The sequence below is a fragment of the Cucurbita maxima genome, unplaced genomic scaffold (genome assembly GCF_002738345.1).
Source record: "Cucurbita maxima cultivar Rimu unplaced genomic scaffold, Cmax_1.0 Cma_Scf00018, whole genome shotgun sequence".
NCBI lineage: Eukaryota > Viridiplantae > Streptophyta > Magnoliopsida > Cucurbitales > Cucurbitaceae > Cucurbita > Cucurbita maxima.
The window spans coordinates 2,253,741-2,272,560 of NW_019272034.1; the positions used below are offsets into that span (position 1 = coordinate 2,253,741).

Here is an 18,820-nt window from a genome sequence, read left to right on the forward strand (position 1 = left end):
TACTTATTGGTTCACAACGTTATTATTATTATTATTTTATTATATATATTTTTAAAATTCGTTTGCAAATATTTTTGTTTTCATAATAACAAAACCATATTGAGAAAAATATATATTTTTTAAATGAAGAGAGAGAAAATGATAAATGATAAGATAAAAGGCAACTTTGGGCCATGTCGGCCCAACTGATAATGTCCACAAACTTTTCTTTTATTTATTATTTTTTTTTTCTCAAAACCAATCTCGCACGACACTGTCGGATGAGGGCCGGACTAGCTAGCAGATATTATCCATTTGATCGGTTATATATAGCCATAACCTATTTTAAAATAAATATATTAAATAGATTTTTTAGAAGGATTAGTTTTCTTGTGTAACATGCTATGGTCTCAACGCCCTTACGAGGTAGTGATGAGTTTCACGCACTCTAAGTCCGGCCCGCGCGTGGTTAGGAAGATTGGCCACAATCTGAGCGGTACCACCAACCCTACCCTACCACCTATAGGCGGCCGTCCGTCCTACATCAGCCCGAAAAGGAACTGCAGTGATCTTGAATAGGAATCCTACAACGATAGATAGAATCCCCATAAAAATACCACTAGATCGAGCACTAGTGATTTCGTATCCGGTCAAAATCTTGGCTAATTGATCGAAGTGGGTAGCTCCAGTAGACCCATAGATCATGGAACAAATAGGGTGGGTAGGCCCAAACACCACACTACACGTATAGACGCGAACCCCCCTCGTTACCGTACGTGCGACTCTCACCGCATACGGCTAGCACAAAGACTCATAAATCCATACCAATTTCTTCCACCTCTTCAATCCTCGATCAAACTTGCGTTCCCCAGGCGCTATGAAATGGGGGTCTTGACTTCGCCTATTGTATGTATTGGCTTGGCTTTGTGCAGAACCAAGGAGGCATTCTGGCGGGCGCGTGCATGTAGGAAGGGAAGGCCGACCACTACATAAGCTAAAGACAACGACTACAAGCAAAACCGGGAACGAATATGAGATCTCACAAAATATCTATATTATTTATTATAATTTAAATGAAATTAATTTATTTTCAAATTTAATAATAAATGGTAATTCTTTTAAAATAAAAATAAAATTTTAAGTTTTTAATACTAATTTCGTCCTTTAATTTGTATGATTTAAATATTAATATTAAAAAAACAGGCTCTGTCTCTCAGCTCATGAACAAGAATACAAAATGAAAAACCCTGTCGTTGGTCAGTCAACAAGTGGGAATACTGACCATTTCCAAATTTCCGTTTAATAAATAACCAAAAGCCTCCATTTCCATCACTTTTATATTCCACCCCACGTCCTTCGACGGAAGATCCATCGAAATTCTTGAGTATTTTCCTGCAAAAAAGCGAAAAAAGAACCCCAAAAAGCTTTAAAATCCGAACACCCAGAACAAAAAAGCTTCGAATTCGAGGAGAGGAAACTTAGCCGCCATTGTTGGAGCTTCATCTCTCTCAGATTTGCAGATTCCGAGGTTCGTACACTTCCTTGTTCTCCCCGAACTTCAGGGTTTGTTTCGTTCTAGATCTTCTCTGAATCGATTAGCTGATTTATTAGTTGATTGCTTGAACTTTGATATTGTTCCTCAAAAACCCTCTTCTAATTTGGTTTCTGCAGGAGTTTTCACTCTGTTTGGAGCGGAATTGGTTGAAGCCTTTTGTTTTTGGTGTCCATTTCTTTGTTGATACTGCTTGTTGTTGTTGGGCTCTGTTTGTTGTTGATTTCTGGCATATGGGGGACTGTGAGTTTATGGGTTCGGATTTAGGAGTAGAGGAGCGGCTAATTGCTGCAGCTAATTGCATTATTAAGGCTTTGAGTTCAAATATAAGCCTTTCAGATGATACCAAGAGCGTTATGGTTGATCTTTGCTCAAAGTTATCATTAATAACCACACAAAATCATCAAATTGGAGTGACCAAAGAGAGGGATGTTGGGCTTGTTGAAGAGATTGAGAGTAGGCTCAATGTAGTGCAGAAGAAAATCATGGGATGGGAGGCTGATCAGTCTATGATTTGGGATTCGGCTTTCCCGAACGATGCGTGCGAGTATCTGAATGCTGCTGATGATGCCTGGGAGTTGGTTGGGAAGCTAGAGAGTTTGTGTTTTGAGGATGAACACGGTTATGAACTTTCGAGGAAGGCGCACGATGTTCTTCAAACGGCTATGGCGAGGCTTGAGGAAGAGTTTAGGCATTTGCTTGCTAAGAGTAGCCTTGAATATGAGCCTGAGAGTGTGTCGTCCCATGTAACGGAAGATTCTGTGGAGGAGGGATCGACGAGTTTATATCGAGATGAATCTTTTGAGAGTTCAGTTCGGAGTTGTAGCGTTGGGAGAACGTTGGAGAATTCGATCATTGATTTGGTCAATTCGGATGCGGTTATTGAGCTTAGAGGTATTGCTAATGTTATGTTCAAGGCTGGTTATGATCAGGAGTGTATTCAAGCTTATAATCATCTTCGTCGAGAGGCTTTAAACGAGTGCTTATCGATGCTTGAAATGGAGAAAATGAGTATTGAGGATGTGCTGAAAATGGATTGGGTTACGTTGAACTCGAAGATCAGGAAATGGAACCGAGCGATGAAGCGATTCGTGCGAGTCTATTTAGCGAGTGAAAAATTCCTTTGTGATCAAGTTTTTGGGGATGAAGGATTGGTTAGTTTGAGTTGTTTTGTCGAATCATCGAAGGCATCAATGCTGCAGCTTCTGAACTTCGGCGAGGCCATGGCTATAGGTCCTCATCCGCCCGAAAAACTGAATCGTATACTTGAAATGTACGAGGTTGTCGGAGAGCATCTCTCCGACATCGATACATTATACTGCGGTGGTGTTGGATATTTTGTTAGAATTGAATATCATGATGTTCTAAATAGTTTAGGTAAATCCGTTACAGCGACATTCCTCGAGTTCGGGAAAGCTATTGCAGCAAACACATCGCCGAATGCATTTGCAGGTGGTGGCATCCATCATCTAACGAAATATGTCATGAATTACCTTCTGATTCTTACCGACTATGGCAACTCCCTCAATGTGCTCCTCGGAGACGGTGAAGATGTATATCCTAATTCACCATCGTCCTCTGAGAATCCAAGTCGAGAAGAAGAAAAAGAAGGCGAGTTCTCTCCGATGGCTCGCCATTTTCGGTTGGTTGCAACAATTCTAGAGAGTAACCTCGAAGAGAAGTCGAAGCAATACAAAGATCCAGCTCTACAGCACTTCTTTCTGATGAACAATATACATTACATGGCTCAAAAGGTTCGAGGTTCGGAACTTAGCCAGATATTCGGGGAGGATTGGGTTCGAAAACGTTACATGAACTTCCAGCAGCATGTATTAAACTACAAGAGGGCGAGTTGGAATTCAATAGTGTTATACCTTATGGAGGACGGGGTTCAACATCCGGGTTCTAATTCAGTGTCGAGAAACGTGCTGAAAGAGAGGCTGCGTAGCTTCAATGTCGCGTTCGAAGAGATCTACAAAACTCAAACGTCATGGATCATTCACGACTCTCGGCTTCGAGACGACCTGAGAATCTCGACGTCGCTCCAAGTGATCCCGGCGTACCGAGCATTCTTTGGAAGATGTAATAATCATGTAAGTGACAAGCTGATCAAGTACACTCCAGATGATTTGGAGGGATTCCTTCTTGATCTGTTTGAGGGATCTCCAAAATCACTGGCCAACACCAACCGGAGATGATCATTCCCAACTTCTTTGTATTCACTCTACCCTTTAACTGTTTCTCAACAGATTCATCCTTTTAATTTTTGGTTTTATTTTATTATTGGAATAAAATTAATTCTATATAATTTCTTTTTTAAAATTAAATTTATGATTATGTACACGATTTAAAAATGAATGAAAAAGCCCGAAAGAAAGTTGGGGGTATAAAAGTAAATTCAGTAGTCATTAATGGGTCAAAATGGGCTTTCCAGGTCAATGTTTTCGGAATCTCGTTGACTTCGAGTTCCACCGGCCTTTAATACTTTGAACCGGCTGGTCCAGCTCAAACGACGTCGTACCGTTGTGTACCGTTGTGTTTGATCCAATCCAACGTTATCATCTTGATTTGCTGGGTTTTCTTTAAAAGTGGATTTGTAATTAATGGTATCTTCATTGGTACGAGACATTTTGAGAAACAAAAAATAAAGTCATGACAGCTTATGCTCAAAGTGGACAATATCATATCATTCCGGAGGTTCGTGATTCCTAACAAATACTTATATGAAAAATGCATGATCAGTTATATCATGTCACTTGTTTTATATAGTTTAAGCTATTTAATAATGATTTTTCAGATTTTTTTGGATATTTGACCTTAGCATGCACGAGAGAATAATTTTAGTAAACTATTTTAAAAATCAGATCGTTACATTCCAAACTTGAAATGAAAATGTTAAAGAGTCTCTTCACTCTAGATTTGAAGAGGCATTCGATTGATGCAACAACACTATTTTTCTATTAAAAATGGTAAACAGTTGAAGGAAGTCGAACAACAACAAGTTAGATTGAAGTTTTGTAAAGATTGATGCAACAACAAGTTAGAGAAGTATTTTTGAAACACCTTGAAAGTACCGTCCGTTTCATCCAAAACTAGTTGTAAAGAGGGAAGTGATTGCGGAAGAAGTTGAAATGCCTCTTCGTTCCAAATTTAAAGAGAGAGCAGCAACGAGGAACGGAGGGAGAAAAACGATGGTGGTAACAAAGTACGTTGGAGGGAAGAGAGAAATATTAACTAAAAAAAATCCATTGAAACAAGAATCATAATGTAGTCCAATCGAAGGTCCGATCGATTATTAATTATCTCGATAATTTCAAAAAATAAAATAAAAAATCACATTTTCCACCTTCAAAATGAAAGTGGAACCGTCTTCACACACAACACGACACCTTTGTTTGTTGGAACTTTACATCAATGAATTTAATAATGATAGTCCAAATTATACTTCAATGTGGTCCTTTTAATTATAACCTATTTTGAGCTTTCTTAAATAAATTAAAGTTTATGAATAAAAATTATATTTAAGCTTTATATTTTTAAAAATTAAAATTTTATTTCTATAATTCATAGTATCATATTATAAAAACGAATTTTAACGTGTAAAATTACAAAATTCGATTTTTTTTTTTATAAAAAAGGTAGGAATTAAATTTATAATTAGAAAAATATAACAAATAATATCCATAGAAAATCAATATAATAATACTAATTAATTTACACAATAATAATAGTGAAAGTAAAAAATATATCACTAAGTTTGCTAATCTCATAAAGGTGTCTCGAACGAGGAAAATATATTTTTTTTTTCCAAAAATAATATTATTCTCAGAGATTTTTTTTTTTTTTTTTATAAGAGAGAAAAATTATTTTCTCTGACAATATAATTTTAGTAAATACGAAAATAGACGTTTTGAGTGAAAGAGAAATAAAAAATATTATTTTTTGTTTGGATGTTTCACGTTTATTTAAAGATTTAGCATTAAAATTTAGTAGGTAGACATTAAATATTATTTTCAAAATTAATAATTTAAAAATTAAAAAAACTTAATGCATATTATTAATATTATCATCGAAGCTTAATGTATTTAGATAATGTACTTAAATGATATTTTAGTATAAGTAATAAATATTTATTTTTAATCGACATAAATCTCGAATATTCATTCAACTTGAATTATCCACCTTTAAATATGGTAGGTGTAATTTTCTAATATAATTTTTTTTAGGGGTCAATAAAGATAAAATTATTGACTTTTATTAATAATTTTTAAATTTTTTTTATCATTAATAATAAGAATAATATTCATTATTTAAATTATTTAAAAAATAATAACGATCAAGATTTAAATGGTAATTAATAAAAGTACAATTATATTTCATAAAAATAAAAGCAAAAAATATACTGATACACTTTTGATCATAACTTACACAATTTTATTTTTTTATTTTTCTTTCATAAGATTATGAATACAATAAGGGATGTTGGATGATGAAAGTCCCACATCGGCTAATTTAGGGAATGATCATGGGTTTATAAGTGAGGAATACTAACTCCATTGGTATGAGGCCTTTTGGGAAGCCCAAAGCAAAGCCATGAGAGCTTATACTCAAAGTGGACAATATCATACCATTGTGGAGAGTCGTGTGATACTATTATTTTTAGAATTTTTTGAAAAAAATAAGAAACAAGGCCACGAAATATATTCTTTTTGAAAAAAATCAGAAACAAGGCCACGAAATATATTCTAAAAATGATTGTATAATCTTTCCCTTAGAACGGTTGGATGATAAAAGTTCCCAAGTTGAATACTCTCTCTTTCATAGGTATGAGTCATGGTATGCTCAGAGTGCACAATATTGCGTGAGAATCTTTCATCTTCTAAAAAGAACAACGATTCATTAAGATCAAACCGAAACCAGGGCGTTGTTCATTGCCATTTCTGCCACCTTAATTAATCTGCAACCATGTTGTTTACTCGTTCATGGCCGTTCAGTGGAAGCAGTTTGCAGAAGCTTTGAATTGCCTTTTTTATTTAGCAGCTCAAGTTCCCAAAAACGGTTACAGACGCAGAAGAAGAACTAAGCTGACGCAACTCTAGCTCGTGTATGGTCGAAATCAAGCGCCAACGCAGCGTACAGTCTGACTTTGTCTTCTTCTTCTTCTTCATTTTACTTCCATGGTGCCCTTTTTTTTTAGTGATGTTGATGCAATCTTTATTTCTGGCTTTCATTCTTCAGTTTTAGTCGTCGAACCATGATTTTGAAGTGGGGGTTCCCCTCATTGGCGCTTCACCAGCTTACGAGAACGCCAATGTCCGCGAAATGTGAAGGTCTTGGAATTGTAGATGTTTTATCTGATGGAAACTGTGGTGGTTTCCCTTCGTTTCTTCCTAAAGAGGTCGGTAAAATCAAAGATCCATTTGCTAGAACCATGGCTCGCAAAATCGAGAGGCTACCGGTAGAACGCTTTCTCTCTCACTATTCTTTCTCTTCTTGTGTTTTATTGGATGAAATCAATGGTGCATTGATCTTACACAGAGGAGTTTGCTTTTGTTTCTCCTAGTTTCTGCTTCTTCTGTGTCTTATTCGGTTTCTTCTTCGTCTTGAATTGTTTTGGTTTTGTCTGCCTTTTTTTTATCGAGTGGTTTGAAGATGAAATTGAAGTATGGTAAAGCACTGTGACGATCATTGTTCTTGTTAGAGACGTCTCTCTCGCGGGCTTATTTTTTCCTCTCTTGATTTGATCTTTGTGATTTTCGAACAACGTCTATTTCCTGTAGTATTAAACCAAAAACAACCACGGAATTTCTCGTCGTGATAATCGCCTTTCTCGTGTATACTGCGTGCTTACTTTCTTGTCAGCGTCTGAGAAGGAATCGAGCTATAAGATTCGTTTACAATGTGATTTCTACTGCTTAGAAACTGGACTCGAATTCACTTCGCCATTGTACGTTGGGAATCCATTGCGAGAGATTTGGAGATGGGTGGATTTCTTTCCCCACCCACTGTGTCTCTTCTCGTCTTCATTGAAGATTATTTGCACTATGATCCTTTATACTACTTGTCCCTTTTTTCAGATCACATTATCAGAAACTCGCCTTATGAGCAGCTGTGTTAAACCAGTAATAAGAAGCAAGAAGAGTCCAGTGGTTCTACTCCATTGCTTTGACAGGTCTGTATTGGAATCATCAAGATTTGTTCTATTAATTTTTTAAATATGTACTGTTTCCATTTAACGTGGTATGTGTTCATTGCTTTTTATCACACAGTTCTTGTTTGGAATGGAGTTATGCGTTTCCTCTTCTTGAAGAGGCTGGACTAGAAACGTGGGCTGTTGATGTTCTTGGATGGGGCTTTTCTGACTTGGGTGAGTTCATTTGTTTATATTTTCTGCTTCCTAATTGTATTTTATAAACTCTAAAAACGTTTCTCACGCTTATATGTTTCCTGATTATACTAATGTATACTAGATAGTCTTCCTCCATGTAATGTGCAAACGAAGCGCTCTCATCTGTACCAGGTTAATCACTTTACCTTCTTCACATTGCTTTGTTTATAAGGATTAATGGGGTCTCGATTTACTCATGTGTTCTTACGTCTGAAAAGTGCTTGAAACTTGGAGAATGATCATTCTTTGTGAAGTTTTATTTGTTGATGTAATGGCTTGGATTCACAACAGTAGTTTTGGACTATAATTAAATTTTAATTTGGGTTTTAGTTTTGGAAGTCCTACATCAAGAGGCCAATGGTGTTAGTTGGACCAAGCCTTGGTGCAGCTGTTGCACTTGACTTTGCAGTTAATCATCCGGAAGCTGTAAGTATTTATTTTCTATCTAGCCTAGAGTAATGCAAGTATACTGAGAATTTGTGCATGAAGAATGTGAACAATGTAGTTCGAGCTCTCATATCACATGATTAGCTCTCATATCACATGATTACTTTATCCTTAGATGTGTAAGAAATGAAGGAAACTGTGTTATTATCGCCAATGAACTGTTGGATATCACTTATTATCATTGCTCTATATTGCAACTCTTTTATTTTGATTATGTATGAGATGAAGGATACTGTGTTCTGATATGTTTTTTTTTATTCTGAGAACTCGATACCATTATACAAGTTCCAACAGATAGTGGTTCGACTTATAATGAAGCCTATGTCCGTTAGGCTTTTCCTCAAGAAGTTCACTATAAGTCTGTAACACTCCTCTTGCCAGTGAGAATCAAAACGTACAAAACCTTTTTTCTTCTGCTTTCTTTTCAGGCTGAAAAGAAATTCCAGTTCTTTTCTGTGTTAGTTCTCAATCCCATCAATTTCCTTTCTAGACACACCTCGTTACAAGTTCAAACCAACAAGAAGAAAGAAATTTCAAAAACCTCCAGACACAGACTGGCAAGTATTTCACAAAAAACCAATTTCAAAATACTCGCTATAAAGTTCTCTCACAAAAATAATAAGGAAATTGAAGTTGAGGAATAGGGTATGGGGAATTTTATTTAGAGAAGAGAGCGAGTAAAAAAGGATTTGGAGGAGAAGGTTGGCTGGTAAGGTTGGGTTAACTCTGACCACTGGATCGAGGTTAACAGATCCAAGGGAGGAGATAAATTGTGGGAAATTAAGGGGAAAAACGGAAAACCATTCTAGAAAGGGATTTGGATCTGGAGTGTCTAAAAGAGAAACAACCTTTCGTGGACGTTGCGCATGCGAGCCAAAAGCTTGTCTAGAAGTGGAAAAACTCTTGCATGGAGGTTTCACATGTGTCTCAAGCATGTCTGGAAGTGGAAAAACTCTTACGCGGAGTTTTCACATTTGAGTCACGAGCATGTCTGGAAGTAACAAAGGGGGTGCATGTATCAGATGTGATGTGCGAGCATAGGGCCTAAAACTAGCGCTTTTTTTAATACAGCTCTTCCATGTGTCGCCTGCTGGTCATAGCGATTGAGTTTGCTGCCATACATATTGCCTCATCAGCCTACCATGCCATATTGCAATGTCATTGGTCAATTTAATTTCTAGTTTACAACAGGTGGATGTTTAGAATTGAAAATTTATACATAGCACCATCCTTCAGGGTGCTTTCTAATTGATCTTGATAATATATACTTACCAAATTATCTCATTAAAATTTTATGTGAAACAAAGGCATCAAACTTATAGAAACAAAGGTCCTTGCAGCCTGGAAATTCTAGACCCGGAATCATCTTCCAGGCTCTTAATTTTGTTCCATCTTCTACTTTTTATTTTTTTTAATGTTCTTTACGGTTCTAGACGATGTCTGTCAGGTTTTAGTGGTAAAATTTTTTTAATGACTGTTTCACAGGTGGAAAAGCTGGTTTTGATCAATGCTTGTGTGTATAGCAACTGCACTGGGCATCCTACAAAGCTGCCGAAAGTGGTAGCATATGCTGGGGTAGGTCTCCATGGCACATAACGTAGTGCATGCCAGTAATTAATTTGCCATTTCTTTTCTTGTAAACTTCATTACTTTTACAGATTACGATTTAACAATTTTAAACTACTTTTGGAAGATATGATAAATTGGCTGAGTCAACAACGTTTTTAAGCTTTTATTGCCTTCCTAACAAAATTGTTTACTCTGTACTGCGTTATCTTGTTAAATTTTTGTTTTACTAAACACTTCTCATGTGCAATAATACTTTCAAGCTTGTGAATTCAATGCTAGAAAAAGAAACGCCATGACATAAACTCTTTCCATAACCTTTTATTTTTTGTTTTTGCCAACTAGGATATCTATGTGGTTAAGGCATCCGAATTTTCTCTAGGAGATTTGTAGATTTAAATTTCCGCCTAACATGTGATTTAATATACTTGAGGAGTTATTAACGAAGTAAACTACGTATGCAGATTTGACTTTCTTTACTCTTCAAATAAGATTTAAGTGCTTGATTTTAGGAAATGTCTGTCATGATGACAGGCCCCGAAGCTTGTATAGCGCTGACAGGTACTTTTTAACGAATTGTATATCAGGTTTCTTTGTTGAAAAGCATCCCGTTGCGCCTCTTAGCAAATAAGCTAACCTTCAATGAACTTTCACTTGCTCGAAATTTAGAATGGACGAATGTAAGTTTCTCTTGTATCCTTCCTGTATAAGATTGTTTTTAAATATGCCATTAAATAAGGCATTAACCTACAATCTCAGACACTTCTTTGGCTGATGGATGGTCTCTTTCTTTTCCCTGCCGTCGTTTTTTAATCTTTTCGTTTATAACTCAAGTATTTTCAATTCCATCAAATCCTTCTTGACCTTAACAAAATGTATTTGTCATAAATATGAAAGTGAGATATTTCTTGTTTAGCTGCAGATTTCCTATCTTGTTTAGTTAGTGTGTGATGACATGCCAATCTACTTACAATATTGTTATTGTACGGATTAGGTTGGCCGTTTACATTGTCTATTGCCTTGGTGGGAAGATGCAACTGTTAATTTTATGTACAGTGGAGGCTACAATGTAATTTCTCTGATTAAACAGGTATATCCATAAATAGCCATTACGAAGCTGGATTTTAACTCATTTTTTGGATCTCTTTTTAATAGATCTGAGTTTCATTTGCTGAAATATTCTGAGAAATTAAATTCAACTTTTCCATCAGTATTTCCAATGATTTACATTAACCTTGGTTTTTGGATAATGAAGGGCCAAATCAGAAATAGTAGGACCATGTTGGGTAATTTTTTCATGGTGTTTAGCTGCCTACTTGATTAGTATTATTCGTTTTCCTTTCAAACCTACTCCTAAACATAATCTAGAAATCTTAACTGAACCTGCGACCACAGTGGTTTGGGATTCTTGAGTTGAAATGAAACATCATGGTTAAAAAGTGAATAATTTCTCAAATATTATATTTTGTATAGGCTCAGATGATAGATAGTTCGTGTCCCTGCTGTATGACAACGTTATATTTACATTGTTCTCTGTACTTAATCAACAGGTCAAGCACAGAGCACTCATCATTGCAGGCGAAGATGACAGAATTATTCGCTATAAAGATGCAGTGGTGAGTTTTGATTTTACTCATGAACTTAAAATCTATAAATAAGATAGGAAACAAACATTGGTTGAAGAGGGGAACAAAACATTCTTTATAAGGGTGTGGAAACCTCTTCTTAGCATACGTGTTTAAATAACTTTGAAGGGAAATTCGAAAGGGAAATCCCAAAGATGGACAATATCTGCTAGCGGAGGGCTTGAGTTGTTACAGAAACCATCTATTCTGTTAAATTGCTAAGCTTTTCATTTCATGGTTCTTGAACTTTCAAACCTTCTTGTTTTCTCCTTTTTTTTTTTTTTTCCTGAACTTCATACAAAAATCCAATTTAGTCCTTGTGAATGTTCTATAAGTTATTTATTAGAAGCTTAACACAGAAAAAGACATTTATTTCCTTTTAAAATTTTCTTCTATGAATAGATGACTACATAAATGAGTATTTGAAGCCACGTCGGTAGGGTATTGTTTTCCTTTTTCTTAAACTGTTTGCTTGTCAAAATAACAATTCGTGGACTGTTCTTGCCGACAAAATGTGCTTAAACAGTGATATTGTTGTTTGGTTTTGCAGAGGCTGCACTGTGAACTACCAAATGCAATAATGCGAATAATAACAGACAGTGGTCATCTGCCCCATGTTGACAGTCCTGCTTCTGTTTCAAAGCTTGTTACAGAGTTTGTATTTCATGATTCCTGCTAGGAATTCACCATCTATATATATATATATATATATACACATATATATACACATATTATCTTATTTTATAAGATTAGTCATGAGAACTATTGTACATAATCTTTAGAAAAACTACAATTAATTGATTATAACCTCTTTCACCTAAAATTTCTCCACTTCTTTTGTAGTGGGTAAATTAAGGGTTATTTAGAAAAGTGGTAGTGTTTTACAGTACTTGGTATAAAAAGGGGCTGGCCTAAAACTAATTACAGAAAGAGGAGTAAATTTGTTGGGTTGATTGGAGTGTGTTTGTTTGAAAGACGCACTCGTAGATGATTGATTGGATAACTTATATAGGTAGTCGTTGTAATGCTTCTCTTCAATAGATGCATCCCTTTTGAAAAGTGGTGTCGTAAAAATTTCTTAGATAGACGTATAACATGTTGATTAGGAAGCTTAAAGATAGACTACTTTTCAAGTGAATTACAAAGACTACTGGGAGTGAGTGAGAATCAAGTTCAGGCCTTGAAAAAACAGTCCGGAGATTGACCTATGCTACTACCAAGTTCACCGCAAGCAAGAGATCACAATAACCAAAACTTCGATACTCAAATTCATTTATCCAAATAGCATTCGGATGAAGTTATTTTTGTAAATGAGTAATTTACTCCTTCGTATTTAGTTTCTTTTTTCAATGGGCATTCCACTTTTAATTTAATTATATATATATATATATATATATATATATATATGTTTTAGTTATTAGTTTTATAAGAGACATTTACAGCATTTTACATGATAATCATTCATAAAAATTACCCAAAAAATACATCTCTTTTGATTTAATTATATTAAATACAAAAAGTTAAAAAAAAAAAATGATACAATTAAAAGAAGTTTAAAAACTACACATTTTGTAATTTGTGTATTTTTCCAAATGTATAAATTTGACCATTGCATTTTAAATAATACTTGAAATTAGTCTCTACAATTAATTTATTGTTAATTTTTCTTTACACAAAAATCAGTATATATTTAATTTTATCTCGAAAATGTGTTCACACACTGTCACTAATTTCGATAAATATTAAATCGGTAGAAACTAATTTTAAAATTTATTGAAATGAATTTTTTTAACCCAAAAAAATGAAGATAAAAGTTGAACCGGTGCCGGTCCAACCGGAGTTTTCTTTTCTTGAAATTGAAAACAATAAATGAAAAACCCCTAGGTTTGGAAAGTAGGGTTTTTGAACGAAGTCCATACTTCGTAGCATCTTGTCTGTGAACTCTTGCTTCTCAACCTCTGCAACTCGGGATTCTGCTCTCTACGTTTCTTGCTTCGGTTTTTGGATTTTGAATTCGCAGAGGTAGCGATGGATATGGATGGGGTTTCGGAAGACAGCTCTCGTCGAATTCAAGTGCGCTTTATCACGAAACTTATGGCTCCTTGCAGAGTTCCGACGAACGCCATTGCCATTCCCTCTAACCTAACCAGACTGGGTCTTTCCACCGTTGTTAACAATCTTCTTTTAGCTGGTATGTTCTATAATCTTTTCTGCTATGTCGTCTGGTTATTCGCTGTTTGATTTGAACTTCGTTTCTTTGCTTTATATTTACTCCTTTGGTTTAAATTTCTCTATAGGGAATCCTGAGTGGGAAGCCGAACCTTTCGATTTTCTAATTGATGGCGAGTTTGTTAGAATGTCGTTGGAGCAATTCCTTCTTGCCAAGGGCATATCGGCAGTGAGAATTTAACTGTTTCGGGCGACTCGTATTTTTATCATTGCTTAGTTCCTAAGTTGTATGAAAAGGAAATAAAAGAACTTTTGAACTCTTAGAATATAAGTTTGTTTATATGGAATATGTTATGTTGAAGACGTAATCTAACCCGAGTTTGAGTTATGATTTGTTATGATTGATAGCCTTCATCAGCCTCTCTTTTTCGTTCAACTTTCATATTTCACTGACCTTCCTGACCTTTTATTTGGGCATAAAATAGGAAAAAGTGTTGGAAATTGAGTACATTAAGGCTGTTGTCCCCCGAAGGGAGGAAGAGCCTTCTGTTCACGATGACTGGGTCAGTGCAGTTGATGGGTCTCATTCCGGGTAAGCATGTGGATGCAATATCTACTTTGTTAATTGTAATACTCTAGATGATACATGATTCTCATTGTTACTTGCATATCCATTTTTTTAAGTTCAGTAACCATGCTTCAATTTAAAATTCTTTCGAGTTCTGAAGATTTATTGTTCACATCTCTGTTTAGTGGTAATGACTGACGTCAATTTATTTTCCACCTCTTGGATTAGTCTGTCCAAGTGTTAAATAAAGATAAAGACTAACGCAATGAGCCATTTTTGTCCTAAGCTGGTGTATTTTATCGCTGCATGTAGCACATCATAGTGTAATTTATTGAATGTGCATACTATGTGTTATTTGTTTGTGTTGAATCTTTTTTTCAGTAGTAACAGCTTACATACACAATCATTGAACTGTTACTGCTGTATCGTTACAATTAGGATTCAAATTAGTTTGTAGACACGTCTTATTAAAAGAATTAATTTAATATTATATGTACTTATATACATACAATCTGAACTTCTACTCACTCGTATTTTGTAGGTTTATTTTGACAGGTTGTTATGATGGCTTAGGAAGGTAATCTGTAATTTTTTGTAATATTTTTTTAGTACTTGAAGAAACCCATGAATTGAGCAGCCTTTGCTACTATTGTTTCATGAATTGGATTGTTATGTTAGCTAAAAGCTTCTACGATTGTTTCTTAGGGTTTGGGAATCTTCAGGATTGTGTACACATATTCTTGAAGGTCACAAGGACGCAATATCTTCTGTTTGTGTTGTTAATCCTGAAGGTATTTACTTAAATTGTTAGCTCTTACAACCTGATCCACGCTGAACAATGCTTTGCCAGTTGTTTTAACTTTTAATTGTTTTCTATATCAAACTTATCGTTATTTCTTGTTAACACCTGGTGTCAGAATGTTGTGTGTTAATATATTGGAAATTTTGATTCACTTTTGTGTGAGAAATTTTGATTCAAAATTTGTTGTACATGCTGAAGCACTTCAACGTTCCAAGGTTCTTTAACTCAAGTTTTCTCCTCTGAAAGTGCTAGAATTCCTTTTGTCTGGATTTCTATTTTCTTGTGCATGCGGTGGTGTTTGCCGTGTATTATCTAGATCCTATCCATTTTAGAGACAGTTAATCTATGGTTCTAAGAACTTGTGGCTCTGAACTATCTCTGATTTTCCCGTAAAATGCCACTCTTTTTCTAATTTATTATATTGTATTATTTTAGTAAAATGTGGTGATCTAATTCAAGTTTAAATTTCAATTGATATTTCTATTTTCAATTCTTATTCCACTCTCTAGTCTAGTCTCTATGTTTGTTTTATTAATTCTTGCCCATGCTAATACAGAAGCAGCTAGTGTCACTCTTGCCACTGCGTCGAAGGATCAAACACTTAGGCTGTGGAAGGTAACTTTGAGAAAGTACTGCTTTAAAGTTGGACTGATGTCATTGATAATTAAAAACAATTTTTTTGTTGTTTCCTCTTGAAGTATTCAAAAGACGATAGGGATAGCAACCCTACCAAGATAAGGCCATTCAAAATATTGAAAGGACATAGATTGTCTGTACAAAGTGTTGCATCACAGAAATCTGGAGACCTGGTATAATCTCATTCTTTTAGCTGTTCTGTATTTTTTTCATTTCTTCCAAGTAAAAAGTGAGTTACAACTGTCTACTTGCATCTCTAGCTCATAATACTTGGATCTTTTTATTATGTAATTTAGATCTGTTCAGGTTCTTGGGATTGCACAATCAATTTATGGCAAACGGATGAAACTCATTTTGAAGGCAACGTCTCCATTAAAAAGAGAAGAAAGAATGACCAGGTTGAAGAATCTCAGTTAGAGGTAAAACGTAGTTTTTGTTTTCTTTCAAGTTAATTTGGCTAGACATCATGTTGCACGACACCATATTAGTCTACCACTGGAGAACATGTTACTGTGAAGCTTCAGTTTCAAGGGGATGATGGAAAATGAAGATTTTGGTCATGAACTAAGCATAAGGAATGCCTCTATACTAGTTAAATATTTAAGTTCGTTGAATGGTCATAGGTCGAGTCACTTTGTGACTAGAATTCTAACCCCCCCCCTCCCCCTTGACTAATTTGAGTTGCCTCTTTCCATACCTTTACGAAAAATAATTCTCTGTTATTTCTAACCAATTTTTATCTTCTGCATTTAATTTTGTTCTATATCTAACAGGGGGACTCTGTTGCTACACTTGTTGGCCATACACAATGTGTGTCAGCAGTTGTGTGGCCGCAGCATGGAGAAATTTATTCAGCATCGTGGGACCATTCTATAAGAAGATGGGATGTCGAGACAGGCAAAGATTTGTTTAATATTGTACGTCTCCCAACTCTCTCTATGTTTCTCTTTGTGCTAGTGTTAGTGAAGTAAACTTTACTTTTGACTTTTTAAAGTTTTTGTTCAAAATATATGAGGTGGGCATTCATAAGACGATATACATTCGCCATTTTCATGCAATTTTCTTTAGAAACCAGGTTTTATGGAAATATGGTCTGAAAAAGCTTGATCTCTGAGCGAAAGAACTTCAACATTTTGTTTGCTTTGATAATGTGAAATTTAAAACTATAAGTAGTAGTAAAGAATATTTGACACTTGAAAAATCTCCATTTATGAGCATGTTATTAGTTTTTACCTACCCAATGAAGCAGCATTTGAGCGTAAAGTTAGCGCCAAGGTTCCTCTTCTCTGAATGGCTTATGTTCTCATATTATCTTAATGAAAGATAAATTCGTTCATAAAAAGTTATCTTCATTGGTAGTTTTGTGGTAAGGCACTCAACTGCCTTGACGTTGGAGGTGAAGGTTCCACTCTCATCGCTGCTGGTGGCTCAGACCCCACCGTTAGGATATGGGATCCTCGTAAGCCAGGTATATGGGAATAGGAAAAAAGGGCTGCAAAGAGATTTCCCTCTAAAACACTTCTGTTTCTAATATTGCTTTTTTTCCCCGTTTAGGAACATCTTCTCCTATCTTTCAATTCCTGTCCCATAAATCCTGGATTTCATCTTGCAAGTGGCACGATAAATCTAGTTTCCATTTGCTGTCTGCATCTTATGATGGGAAAGTTAGGCTGTGGGATCTAAGAACTGCGGTACTCGAATATTCTTGCTTTCTACCGTTTGTTCTGAATTGTAAATGCATCACGCCTCACTAGAAATATTGTTTTGTTCATCTTACAGTGGCCTTTAGCTGTAATTGACTCTCACAAAGACAAGGTACCCATTCTTTTCCTTAGCCATGTAGCCTTTGCCCTTTGCAGCCTTGGTTCATTGTTTTTCTACAATGTTGATATTTTGCAAAATTCAGGTACTGTCTGCTGATTGGTGGAAAGGTGACAGTGTTGTCAGTGGTGGGGCAGACTCTAAACTACGCATCTCGTTGGGAATTTGCGTGTCGTAAGGCAGAAAGCTGTTCTGGTAAAGATATCGATCAAAACGACCACCTTAATTGTGACCGACTAGAAAGGCTCTGATGCTGCAGTCCTTGCCCCACCTTGTTTCTTCGAGTCTTTCTTTCAGGTCTGTTTTCCTTTTAGTCTTCTTCGGTAGAGCTGGTGCCAGAGGCTCTGGAGTAGAAATAGTAAATTTCACATTTTTGGTCCGTTTAGTTGTAAAACCAAACCAAACTTTTATCCTTTTGAAGAGAGCTCGCTAATGGGCTGAGTGAAAACCTGATATCGGCTTCTTATTTATAATTGATTTTTTTTTTTTTTTTTTGAGTTACCCTTGTAATTCCTGGAGTCTGGATGCAAACATGATTAGTTTTGTTAATTAGTGATATATTTGATCCAAAATTTGTACATCCGTGATAAAATTTATATTAAGTATATTACTTTGAGATCCCACGTCGGTTGGTGAAGGAGTGAAGCATTTCTTATAAGGTTTTGGAAACCTTTTCCTAATATACATATTTTAAAACCGTGATATATACTAGGCCAAAGTAGATAATATATGCTAATGGTGAATTAGGGCTATTATGTTATATTAGGTATGGTAGTGATACGAAACTTGAACTCTGGTGAGAGCATATTAGTTTTGATTGTGGGCGTAGGTGCCTCACTCTTTGTATAGTTATGGTCTTGGTCTTGTTCTTTTGCCTTGGGAAAGTGATGTAGCTAAACATAAAATAAAACTATATGAATATTCACAATCGCCTTTGATAACAAAACTTTCAATCATGTCCACCGAAACTTGACTCATTTTTCCCATTTAGAACGGTTGGATTTTATTTTAAATCCAATACAGAGATGTGGTTCGGGTTTTGTGAATTTTTATCGAATAAAAACATAATTTTCAATATCTCATTCATATATAGCAATATTAAATAAATAAAAAAATTGTAAAATTTTGTAATAACAAAACCCTAATAATCCTTATGAATAATAATAAAAAGGAATTTAATTAGATTTGAATATAGTAAATTTGAATTTAAATTAAAAAATTAGATTACAGGAAATCTAAAATGGAGCACAAGAATAGCTTACACACA

General features: G+C 35.2%; 3 protein-coding genes across 5 annotated transcripts; all 3 read left to right on the forward strand.

The window, feature by feature from the left end:
* Positions 1-1,305: 1,305 nt before the first annotated feature.
* LOC111492806 (exocyst complex component EXO70E2) lies at positions 1,306-3,839 on the forward strand. Of its 2 annotated transcripts, none has more exons than XM_023142269.1 (2): positions 1,306-1,542; positions 1,651-3,839. In XM_023142269.1, exon 2 carries the CDS (start codon positions 1,765-1,767, stop codon positions 3,727-3,729), a length of 1,965 nt encoding a protein of 654 aa, XP_022998037.1. In that variant the 5' UTR covers positions 1,306-1,542; positions 1,651-1,764; the 3' UTR covers positions 3,730-3,839. The 2 variants fall into 2 exon arrangements, with proteins under 2 accessions (XP_022998037.1, XP_022998038.1); XM_023142270.1 differs by having other exon boundaries at positions 1,306-1,507.
* A 2,447-nt stretch (positions 3,840-6,286) lies between these two features.
* On the forward strand, positions 6,287-12,361 carry LOC111492638 (uncharacterized hydrolase YugF-like). Of its 2 annotated transcripts, none has more exons than XM_023142017.1 (12): positions 6,287-6,310; positions 6,419-6,669; positions 6,770-6,989; positions 7,609-7,703; positions 7,801-7,898; positions 8,002-8,051; positions 8,250-8,345; positions 9,852-9,941; positions 10,520-10,612; positions 10,927-11,022; positions 11,483-11,548; positions 12,108-12,361. In XM_023142017.1, exons 2-12 carry the CDS (start codon positions 6,638-6,640, stop codon positions 12,234-12,236), a joined length of 1,065 nt encoding a protein of 354 aa, XP_022997785.1. In that variant the 5' UTR covers positions 6,287-6,310; positions 6,419-6,637; the 3' UTR covers positions 12,237-12,361. The 2 variants fall into 2 exon arrangements, with proteins under 2 accessions (XP_022997785.1, XP_022997786.1); XM_023142018.1 differs by having other exon boundaries at positions 6,290-6,310; positions 6,419-6,664.
* A 1,083-nt stretch (positions 12,362-13,444) lies between these two features.
* LOC111492637 (ribosome biogenesis protein WDR12 homolog) lies at positions 13,445-18,135 on the forward strand. Its single transcript, XM_023142016.1, has 13 exons — positions 13,445-13,748; positions 13,855-13,955; positions 14,212-14,318; positions 14,836-14,871; positions 15,000-15,085; positions 15,653-15,711; positions 15,795-15,905; positions 16,029-16,151; positions 16,506-16,649; positions 17,092-17,200; positions 17,287-17,423; positions 17,512-17,547; positions 17,639-18,135. The coding sequence occupies exons 1-13, from the start codon at positions 13,586-13,588 to the stop codon at positions 17,729-17,731; spliced, it is 1,305 nt and encodes a 434-aa protein (XP_022997784.1). The 5' UTR covers positions 13,445-13,585; the 3' UTR covers positions 17,732-18,135.
* Positions 18,136-18,820: the final 685 nt, after the last annotated feature.

What these genes read in the sequence shown, in the direction of transcription:
- LOC111492806 (XM_023142269.1), top strand. Translation starts at nt 1,765, where the DNA reads ATGGGGGACTGTGAGTTTATGGGTTCGGATTTAGGAGTAGAGGAGCGG.
- LOC111492638 (XM_023142017.1), top strand. Translation starts at nt 6,638, where the DNA reads ATGGTCGAAATCAAGCGCCAACGCAGCGTACA. An exon ending in AAGCGCCAACGCAGCGTACA is followed by an intron (nt 6,670 to 6,769) that starts GTCTGACTTTGT and finishes TTCATTCTTCAG; the next exon opens with TTTTAGTCGTCGAACCATGA. An exon ending in CTACTCCATTGCTTTGACAG is followed by an intron (nt 7,704 to 7,800) that starts GTCTGTATTGGA and finishes TTTATCACACAG; the next exon opens with TTCTTGTTTGGAATGGAGTT.
- LOC111492637 (XM_023142016.1), top strand. Translation starts at nt 13,586, where the DNA reads ATGGATATGGATGGGGTTTCGGAAGACAGCTCTCGTCGAATTCAAGTG. An exon ending in ATGGGATCCTCGTAAGCCAG is followed by an intron (nt 17,201 to 17,286) that starts GTATATGGGAAT and finishes TTCCCCGTTTAG; the next exon opens with GAACATCTTCTCCTATCTTT. An exon ending in TTGACTCTCACAAAGACAAG is followed by an intron (nt 17,548 to 17,638) that starts GTACCCATTCTT and finishes TGCAAAATTCAG; the next exon opens with GTACTGTCTGCTGATTGGTG.